This window comes from Nematostella vectensis, chromosome 15, assembly GCF_932526225.1.
Source record: "Nematostella vectensis chromosome 15, jaNemVect1.1, whole genome shotgun sequence".
Taxonomy (NCBI): Eukaryota; Metazoa; Cnidaria; class Anthozoa; order Actiniaria; family Edwardsiidae; genus Nematostella; species Nematostella vectensis.
Genome location: NC_064048.1, coordinates 3,202,622 through 3,213,910, shown reverse-complemented (window position 1 = coordinate 3,213,910; position 11,289 = coordinate 3,202,622). Strand labels below are relative to the sequence as shown.

At 40.7% G+C, this 11,289-nt stretch overlaps 1 protein-coding gene across 1 annotated transcript; it reads left to right on the top strand.

Moving 5' to 3' along the window:
• The first annotated feature begins 1,351 nt into the window (after positions 1-1,351).
• On the top strand, positions 1,352-11,146 carry LOC125560721. Its single transcript, XM_048723027.1, has 9 exons — positions 1,352-1,680; positions 3,499-3,708; positions 3,949-4,151; positions 4,831-4,959; positions 5,796-6,056; positions 6,822-6,926; positions 7,794-8,000; positions 8,218-8,394; positions 10,477-11,146. The coding sequence occupies exons 5-9, from the start codon at positions 5,934-5,936 to the stop codon at positions 10,912-10,914; spliced, it is 1,050 nt and encodes a 349-aa protein (XP_048578984.1). The 5' UTR covers positions 1,352-1,680; positions 3,499-3,708; positions 3,949-4,151; positions 4,831-4,959; positions 5,796-5,933; the 3' UTR covers positions 10,915-11,146.
• Positions 11,147-11,289: the final 143 nt, after the last annotated feature.

Sequence of the window (11,289 nt, the reverse complement as noted above, 5' to 3'; positions counted from 1 at the left end):
AGGAGAATGTTACGAATACGAGTCCGTGGGAAACAAGGGGGAACACAGTGACCAATTTAGTCTTTGTGGGAGGGGAGGGTGGAGGAGGTGGGAAGGATTTTCCGGTATTAAGTGCGCGCGCGCCATAGTTGTACAAGAAAACAGAGCAAAAGGCGCACGTTTTTTTTACTTAAAATCGCTTTGACAGAAAAACGAGGTCGGTTACCCCCATTTTTTTATTACATTTTTTGAAAGCCCTTAACTTCAATATTGTTTATGCCAAGTTTAAAAAAAAATCTGGGTTGTAGAACTATTTCAAGGGAATTACCTTAAATAGGAACCACCTCGGAGGATATATAGCACAGATCTTACGAGGGGATTCAAGAGTTGGAGAGTATATTGAAGCGGCTCTGGTTTCTAGGAATCCTCTAGGAAACCGTCAAACTACAATACAAACGTTTAAGTATAGAAAGTAAGTCAACTTATGTAAGCAATTACATGAAAATGTGAGATAATAATACATTACTTACGACTTGTGTGTGTGTGGCTGATCAGCTAATGTTGACTCGTGTGTCTTACTAAGTAACCGGACCTAACACGGAAACCAAAACTACGCTTGGAGGTAGTTACATCTAAGGGGCTTAGTTTTTTCTCATATTTTTGAAAAAAATCAGAGCCGTCTTCCCCCACCCCCCCCCCCTCCCCTCCAGCCCCCCTTCCCGGGTAATGATGACACGTCCCTAAAGAAAACCTTGCCATTTGGAATAACATGTAAAAAAAAACCGGTGAAGTCCTTCAAAAAAGGCATTACAGCAGTAGTAAAAGTCTTAAATTACTTGTTAAACAAAGTTGAATGGCCGTCAAAACAAGAAGTCGTCGAAGCGGAGTCCCATTACTAGCCAATGCCAACCGCGAGCTCAATAGGGAGACATGTTAATCTCACATGATGATAAAAAAAACAATAGTAAGAGAAAGTGAAAAGGATCTGTTTATACGATAGAGTGGTTTTCGTTGAATTTAGAACAAAGATTTTAGAGCCTATCTAGTTCAAAAGCTTAATGTGCATTCCACTCTTAAGCCAATAGAAATGACACACGGAGAGGACTTTACCTGGTATTTATATAGCACACCAGCATAAAGGCGGTAGCTATGTGTGAAGTCGGTTGGCGGAATTCTAGGCGTTATACTATAACATTTTTATTCAATTATAAGTAAGGAATTTGTCTGACATTTTTGTCACCACCTTTATAATACATTCAAGGAGGGATTAGCTTTTGGGGGATTGCAGTCATAGATAAAAAGCTCACAGTCACGGATGGGTGAACTTCTCAAGCAAAAAATTGAATAAGCATTCAAACATCATTAAATTACACACTCGCGGTTTTGCACGAAATTATGAAGAAACGTTGTGGACTTGTTGTGGACGTATAAACTGAATCTCCTAAGCCTGGGTGAAAGGATTTTAGAAAAGTTACTACACAACCAGTGGTTTTACCCGATCATCCACTAGCTTATTTTCATAAAATACATTACGCCTGAAACCCAGGGGAAAATTCATTGAGGTACACTCAATAGAGTACCCCAGAGAATATTCTTTGTAGGTTGTTTGCCGAGTGAGGCATTGTTAATCTAGTACTTAAGTCTCGCAGTGGGAAGCTACTCGATTACCTTCAAGGCACTAAGGCAAAGAGCTCCGAACAGGTAAGTCAGTGAAGCCAGCGCTAAACATTTCTATTTTCAAACCAACAAATAACCTTAAATGGTACTTGGAGTTTTAGAGGTTCCAAGTTAGGCCCAGTTAGACTAAGTTTCAAATTCTATGAGTTGGTACACAATTAAGCGAACCGATCAAGGCAAAAAGGCAAGTAATTTTTTCGGGCCATTCTCCACATCTCTCTCCTGGCCTCTAGCGAGATGTTGTTAGGAAAACCTTTAGCCTCTCTCCTCTATTCTTCTGGTGGGTATGCAATTTCATTCGCATTGTGTAGCTAGCCTTCCTATCTTAAAAAGTATAGTTCTGATAATCTTTTTAGCTGCAAAGCACACGTCGACACACGGGCGGGACCGTTGAGTTTGTGAAAGTCAACAGCGTAGCTCGAAAACTACTCGCCCAAATATATTAGAATTTCAAGTACGAATATTATTGAGATTTATAAGATTTTATTTCACTGTTGAATGAACGGCTTATTTTAAACTTTATATTTTTACAACAAACTAAGTCACAACGTAGCGTGATCACACATTGAGCTTGGGATACTTTTGCATAAAAATGTGTAAGTAACAATAACATTTTAAAAATTTGTTTTTGTTTTGATGTTTGTTTTTTTCTTACTGTCGAATCCGTTGTATCGCGACGCCGCATTTTCAAAACATCGCTTTGTTTTTGTCTTTTGGGATTTTTTGTTCTGCCAGTCAAATTATTCTAAGCCAATCAGATTTATGCCATCTCTCGCCTAGTGCAGTTGCCCGGCTTTCTGTCGCGACACTGTCTGATTTTCGTCCAGACGATAGCCAAAGAAGTGCACAAAGCGAGACTCTGATTGGCTCAGAATGGTTTTACTGACGGAACAAAAAACCAAAACAAATCGTGTTTTGAAAACGCGCGTGCGATACAACGGATTCGACAGTAAGTAAAACTGAAATATTGGAAGCATTATCAACGGTTCGCGTTGAAAGCCACATTAGTTCGGGAGCATCAGTGATAATGGAGATTACTAGGTTCTTTCTTTCCGAAGATTCCCAGGGGATCCTCATTAACAAAACCCGTTCAATCAAAACGGATATAAGTCGGGGGAAATGAATTGACTATCATTTTAATACATTTTGATTCACCATTTTTTTTTATTTGATTGACTGAAGAGACGAGTCGCTCAAACAAAAGTTAATCGAGAATTGTTATAAAACGCGGCGAACTTTGAAGGCCGAACATCTTTGTTTGATTTTTGACCCTGTCACGTACTTGTGTAGTCGAGCGTATAGTACAGGAGAATATATCATATATGCATTAAACGAAATATCGATGCTTTCTGTATCGATAAACGCACTTTTCTTTCTTAAAACCTCCACAGTTTTGATGCAGACTCCTACAAATGCTATTATTCGTGCCGTGTAAGATCACTAAAATTGTTCGATAGAGCTCTACTCTCTTCTCTCGCTGTATAAAACCCATTTTTTAGGGCTGTAGAACTCGGGGTATAAAGGCGAAAAAAATGATAAAAAAATGATAACTATAAAGACAAAAGCACGTGAATAAAAATGCAAAGTTTTAAATAATTCGTTGGCGATTTGTGTCCTTGTACGCATATTCATTAATCCTTGTGTTTTGGCGTACTTTACAAAGGTAAAACAAGTAAAAAAAAATAGTATTTACATAAGCGCTTAAAAATCATATTGCCATGCTGGAACCGAGGAACACGAGCTTTTAAATAAGCCTATATTTGTTCACAAGTCGAATTCAGGGCCTATAAGAACTCCTTTCAAGTAATCAATGATTATACGGTTTATCTTTTTCATTTTTAGTATACCCAGGTTGTGATACAATGCGTTTCTCTCCGATCCGCCTCGGAGTGCTAGCACTAGCCCTCATCATGCTGTCTTCTCTAACGCGTGAGACTGCTGGCCGAAAGTTCGACGTCCGTCGTGATGATACGGGAACTTGCAAGTATGAAGGCTACAAACCTGGCGGAGGAATCCCAAACATTAAACCAATCCAATCGCCTGTATGCAAAGGTAACATTTTTGTAATGATTCTATTTTCAAAATTCTAAACTAAAAGTTTCACCCCGATTACCAGAATTTAGAGTTCTTTGGTAATTCCACATTTCTTCCCCGAGGCCAGTATAGGATTCCCCTCAGGGGTTGGGTGATTTTAGTGGCCCAAAGAGGTAAGAGGGCACACTTACACTTCCGCCACGAGTAAGTACAGAATAGGTTATGGTACATTTGTATTTTTGGCTCTTCCGGTTGCAGGTTTCACCAACACTCTGGGGTTCGTTTCCGGTATAATTGGCAAGACTGCTGGCGCGGGGAGGGCTCTTTCTCAGGTTGCCACGCTAGTCGAAGCCACCGCCAAAGTCGGCAAGGTTCTCAGTGCTGGTTTTGGGGTATTTGCTGTAGCTTTCAATATTATCTCTTCATTTTCGAAGCCGACACCCAACGAAATCTTAAAAAGGGTAAGAACAATCATATTTCGCCACACACGCACACACAAACACACAACGCCTTTTAGTTATTCCTCATTCACCCTTCCTCGTGAGTAAGCCCCGTTCAAACTATCGTACATTAGCGACAGTCTCGCCTATAGTAAGTTCACAAAATGAAAAATATTCATGTTATGGTAGAATGTCGCATGGTTTACCAAGGAACAGCAAGTTCAAGTGTGTCCCTCCTTTTTTTCGGCCTCGAAAATGGGGGCTCATCGAAGATATAATAATTTTTTCAATTTTTGTCAATATTGACACATTGGATAGCTGGTCCCTAATAAGCAAATGATTCCAGAAACTACAACCAAAAATCCTTTACTGCAGCGAAATTCAAATCAAATCAGATAAACATTTAAAAAGTAGACTAAATCCATTTAGATCTTTGGTGAGGTCAATCTTTCCTACAAAAATAAGCGCTTCTTTCTATTGCTTTGTCTGTGTGAAATATGCATGGATATTACCATTTAGGGCTATCTGCACCTCATACATAATAGATATATATCTTGTATATAAAAAAAAAAACACGCAAACTACTGTTTCATCCCTACAAGCCCCCCAAGCCTGTTTCGTGCTTGCCCACTCATCAGAGTTGTACTCAGATCAACCGTCATAAGCAAGTCTCGGGGTCTTAATATGATGTGTTTTAAAGGTTGACAAAGCTTTCGAGAAGCTGACAGAAGACATGAACAATCGACTGAAAGGGATGGAGGGTTACGTGGACGGAAAGATTATCCAGCTGGAACAACGAACTGTCAAGAACGAGTTTGCGTCTCTTCAGGTTGGAGTCATAAAATATAATTCATCATAACAACTTATTGAATTATTTTCCCTTTCCCCCATCCCTATTTCATCAAAGCAATGAAAAAAGATAGAGCAAAACAGTACACAACTTTCAAAATACCCCGAATTACGACCCTTGAAAAGATCACAAGATTAGGGGCGGCGGAAGAGGCGGGGCAGGGTGGTCGCCAGTCCCCCCCTTTTGCAAGCGGATGTTTCTTTATATGAACGTTTTTTTTTAACCAATGGGTTTCAAGCGGTACATATGCAACCAAAAACATATTTGTTGAAAAGTTTAAAATCCCGTGCATAAAAACTTGTATTTCCCTCATTCTTATAAATAGCGCTTAAGAATTTGAAACCACCAACCACCCCTCCCCCTGAAACCACTACCCACCCCTCCCCCCAACTTCCCTCCCCACACATACACACTTATGGGACCACTCGGCCGCCCCTGAGGATAGAGACCAATTATCTTTTAAAACTTGGGACGCTTCGTTTATTTGACTTTCAAGTGAATCGCTATAGAATGTGTAGAATGTTTACATACAAGGCAGTATTGCCGAAATGTCGGTGAACAAATAACTATCTATACGTTCTAAGCATCCAACGTACCACTGCTCAGGACTATATCAACTTTGCTCTCCGATTCAATGTTTCATGGTTTACAGTAGGGCTTCCTTAGCATAGAAAGCGACTATAAAAATATTGAAATCGGAAGGAGATTGTTATATAGTTGATGTCAATATCGTATCCTTATTTGCTTATTTCCTAAAATGCCAAGGTTACCGTCGCATTAGCTAATATCAATGACTTTGATATTGTGTGTTCCAGCGTTATCTTGAAAACTGTGTACACGAGACCACTGAACCCTCAGTACGAAGATGTCAGCTAAACTCTGTCAGGGACATTGACGCGGCGTAGCCCAAATTTGAGAAATTGAAAAACCAGTTCAACAACAATTCAAAGGAGATGTCGATGAATGATATCAAAAGGCTGGAGGCCGCATTGATTCCGTTCAGAGACTTCGCCAGTCTGCATCTTTTTGCTCTTCAACTGCTGATCAACTCGTACAAGAGCGATCCTGATACCAAGGTAGTGACGCTTGGGGTGGGGACACGGGAAGAGGGCCACGATACCAATATATATATAACGATCCTTTGGGGTGGGCTGAGGGACCCAGGGTTATATGACTTTTAGAGGAGGAGCAAGTGGGGGGCTGTAGACGCGATGGACCCTCGCCTCTAAGTTATTAGGGACAATGGGTCGATGAACTGGTGTTTACCCCGTAAAAATTTTAGAAATTCCCTATAATGAGAAGTTGCTTGCAATTATGAAAAATTGCAGTAAAGAAGTTTAAATGCGTAATAACGTTCAACAGATGTGTTTGTGGTAAAGTCTGCAAATACGTAATAACTTTTAACAAATGTGTTTGTGGTAAAGTCTAAGCCAAACATATACGTCTTCGCCTTCGGTGCATAATAGACAACTACATTTGCAATTAACTGAGTAACAGTAACAGCTATGCATCCGACTAACGCAGCACGATGTATAGGTACATCCAAACGACAAGCAGCAGATTTGTTCTATTCATGACTTAATATGCAGACGTGCAGCATGCAGAGAGTAGTTGCTCTTCGGATCTCCCGCGCGCGAAGGAAACGCAGATGAATGACATACGATGTTATTTTTAGGGCTCGTGATCCACGGATGTTGCAACCAGTGCGACCTTAATTTAAGAATGTCTGATAGTGAGTAGATGTCACGGGACAAAGTTGTCCACCTAAATGTCCCTGACATCTCCTGAACATCTTGCTAGTGCGACCGGGCCCTTATCTTAATTCTGCTATCTCTCTACAGGAGAAAAATGACCGTCTAAAGCTATACATGAGCACGCTGAATAAACGAGGAATACTTTACAGCAAGTACGCGAGATGGGCTTACGAACGGATCTACTATGAGCAGGTAAGGGACAGAACAGGCGAAGGGGCGGGGAAGGGCAGAGGGGATGCGAACATACGACACCAAACTATTACAAGTAAGGGGCCGTTCTTAGTACAGTACTTATTTATAAAAACCTAGGATTTTCTAGGTTTGCCTGATCAGGTTCTTATTTAACGGGTACTATTTTGAATTTTTGGCTTATTATGTTTTGAAATAGGTTTTTAATTTTAAAAGTTAACATATTAAAGGCTAGTAAAAGTGCGGTATCCAGATTGATTAAATGTCAATATCGGCCTAACCTTCGTAAAATATATGGTCAAGACCCCTTAAGGGGGCAGTGTCATGGTAAGAACTTTGCAATAGCTCTCCGGCCCGGACACAATGAATTTCAGTCAAATTCTAATATCGACTTATAAGCCTTTGGCACATGTGGGAGACTTAAATCCAAAGGAAATGACCATTAACTGTCAATAAACATAGATTTTAATAAAATATTGCATATTATTTTAACAAGGCATTGGCAGCTTAAAGTTCAACTGTTTGTAGACGATTAAAAAGCCTACAATAAACACTGACGCCAGACATGCGCAGTACCAGGACGCTGCCCCTTAAAGATATATTACTTTAATTCTCATTCGTGCTAAAAAATATTGTTTAAATTACGGGTGCTATGATAGTCCCAGTCCTTAATGATAATGATTTTGTATTTTGACTTCTGAAGATTTGGATTTTCAATTATAATCGTTATGTGCGTACATCGTGTGAGCTATATCCGCTATAACTGAGCCAATTTACACTTTTGTCACCTTTGAAATGATCCTATCCGACGACCTGCGAAAGTATCCACTTCAAAAACTAAAAAACAACCATCTACACATTTGTACCTAGGTAGGGAAGCATTACTATGGCAGTCGGCCGAAAGACGAGTACATTATGGATAAGGATATCTACAGACTGCTTGAGGGGAAGTTTTGGTTGGTTAAAGGAAAGAACACTGAGAACCAGATCTCGGTCAAGCCCAACTGCGCTAAAGGAGACGAACACGCGCCCATCAACACGTGCAAGTATAAGTACCACATGCGGGTGGACGGAAAGGTGAGATTTTATGTTACTGCGAGATTCCAAACAGATCCATATCAAGAAAAGAAATGTTCATCCTTGGTAGTATTCCAACAGAGTATTTATATCCGAGTTCTTATAATTTCATTTGTTTCTCTGAAAACAAAGTTCTTTAGTAAGGAGGCAGTCAGTGGACATATCTCTTGATATGCCCTCTTTTGAGCGTTTCATAACGTTGTTACTTTCCCCTTAGGTTTTGGAACGCTATCCCGATCGCATGGCTCCTGTTAGTGATAGCGATAGCGCCTTGAGATATTTCGCCGAGGAGGATGCTCGTCACACGTGTACAAGATACTTGGACAGCCTCAATAAGGACTTGACGACTTACTGGAAGACAGAGCTTATTAGTGTTGCTGATTTATGGGCAAAGGTACCTTATCTTTTACCTTAGGCCTTGTTAATAATATGTGGGAAAAGAATCCTTTATGGTCTTAAGGTAGTTAATAACCCAATAAAATTAAATAAGTTTAAAAAGTGAAATGTAAAGAGCTCACCCGGGTTCAAGTTGGTTTGATAAAAAGGCGCCAACTGACTCTTGCGATAGCAAGCGGAGGCTTAGAGGGGGGTTTAGGGATTGGCCAATGTGCACCCCCATCTCCTAATGACGTCACCAGAAGTGAAGTATACTCTATATTTCGCCAATGAAATTTATTTTGATGTTCGAAATTACATTTCTTTCACCCTCGGGATTGTTAATGATTAAGGGGACCTTTTACCTTTTACATTGCTAATTACGTATTAGTTAAACCTTGTGCCTTGCTAATGATATATAGCTATATACAGTATAGTGGCGGATCCAGGAAGAAAATTTCCATACCCTGCCGTACCCTTCTATCATAAAATTTGAAAGAAATGTTTTGGAACTCAATCCCAGAAACTTACCTTCCACCACATGCTGCTTCTTTCCTTTATTCCTACATGCTTTATAAATTTCTTATGCTTGATGCCTCTCATACTCTAGTAGCTGGTCTTACCTCCTGATGATAAACCTTGTGCTAGAATACACGTAAGGTTGCTTTACATTTCGAAGAGCTCTAAGAAATATCCCACCTTTCCATTTTGTAACTCTATATACTCGTTTTTGTCATCCCCATTCTTGCCATTCCACGCCATCATTTATGTTCAACATTTTCCTCCCTTCCAGATTATCTATCCACCTAACACCCACCCCCCCCCCCCCCCACCACCACCCACCCCAGGTGCTTTGGTACGAATACCCGCCCTCAACCGAAAACTTTTAGCGGTGTGATTATTGTAGCAGCTGTTGGATTCTGTTAAATTAGATGTTGGTTATTGGATTCTCTTTTTGATGCTCTTTTTTTAGGATGCTGTCGCAATTATTGCTGTCGGTGGTATTTGGTGGTTCTATAGCTATTGCCGTTGGCGTCTATTTGACCCGGATTGTATTTGGTGGTTCTATAGTTATTGCCGTTGGCGTCTATTTGACCCGGATTGTATTTGGTGGTTCTATAGCTATTGCCGTTGGCGTCTATTTGACCCGGATTGTATTTGGTGGTTCTATAGTTATTGCCGTTGGCGTCTATTTGACCCGGGTGGTATTTGGTGGTTCTATAGCTATTGCCGTTGGCGTCTATTTGACCCGGATTGTATTTGGTGGTTCTATAGCTATTGCCGTTGGCGTCTATTTGACCCGGATTGTATTTGGTGGTTCTATAGCTATTGCCGTTGGCGTCTATTTGACCCGGATTGTATTTGGTGGTTCTATAGTTATTGCCGTTGGCGTCTATTTGACCCGGGTGGTATTTGGTGGTTCTATAGTTATTGCCGTTGGCGTCTATTTGACCCGGATTGTATTTGGTGGTTCTATAACTATTGCCGTTGGCGTCTATTTGACCCGGATTGTATTTGGTGGTTCTATAGCTATTGCCGTTGGCGTCTATTTGACCCGGATTGTATTTGGTGGTTCTATAGCTATTGCCGTTGGCGTCTATTTGACCCGGATTGTATTTGGTGGTTCTATAGCTATTGCCGTTGGCGTCTATTTGACCCGGATTGTATTTGGTGGTTCTATAGCTATTGCCGTTGGCGTCTATTTGACCCGGATTGTATTTGGTGGTTCTATAGCTATTGCCGTTGGCGTCTATTTGACCCGGATTGTATTTGGTGGTTCTATAGCTATTGCCGTTGGCGTCTATTTGACCCGGATTGTATTTGGTGGTTCTATAGCTATTGCCGTTGGCGTCTATTTGACCCGGATTGTATTTGGTGGTTCTATAGCTATTGCCGTTGGCGTCTATTTGACCCGGATTGTATTTGGCAAAAATTTGATATTTTGACAACCAGCTTGCCTACATACTTATGAAGTAATATCCCGTCTAGCAAATTTATTGTATTTATATCTTTGGTGCCGACTAAAAATCTAGATTGGAAAAACACAGGATGGGAAGCGATTCTATCCCTACAATAACTTTTAATAACTTCATTCTCGCAGATGGCGGAAAAGGCCAAGAACGAGATGAGCAAGGTTGACGGGGGTGCATTTAATATTGCAGTTGGTGGCTCCAGCGTGGAGGGAATCCTCAGTGGTCTCCTAGGAGGCAAACCTTTATCATGCGAGGTCACGTGTAACTTGACGTCTGTAGAAAGTAAAGCCCAGAGCGACGAGGTCTTGCTAGACACGGCACAATATCAGCAAGATGCCTTTGATGATGAGAAGGAAATGGATTACCTAAATCGAATGGATGAGCAAGATCAGCCTGAAAATTATGGAAACGAGCAACAGGATGTCGATGAAATCAAACCGGAAATGGATGAGGAGTACGAAATGCAAGATGAGATGAACCATGGTCAATTGATGACGTCACCGGAACTTGACGAGTCAGCTATCATCGGCAAGCCCCTAACGTGCAATGTTGTGTGTAAACATTGATCTTAGCATCATCGATTTCAAGGGCTGTGTGTTAGTTTTATAGCAAACTTCAGAAAATGAAAGCAGTGTTTGGATTGGTAAATCCTTGAATGTTATGTGTAAACATTGATTTTTGCAAAATTTTAGATTTTAATAACTGCGTGTTTTATTGCCAGCTTTGTGAAATGTCTGTATATGTAAACCTTGTTATTGGTTTGTTGGTGAAAGTTAATAAAACTTTTCTTTTAAAGTATCATTGTGTGTGTGTGTGTGGGGGGGGGGGGGGGGGGGGGGTGGAGGGGCGGGGGGGGGGAAGCCCTAAATTATGATTTGCTGTCTTTCCGGTAATGGCGCTAAAGTTCATAGCTCAATGCGCGACGTCATAACGCTTCTCGA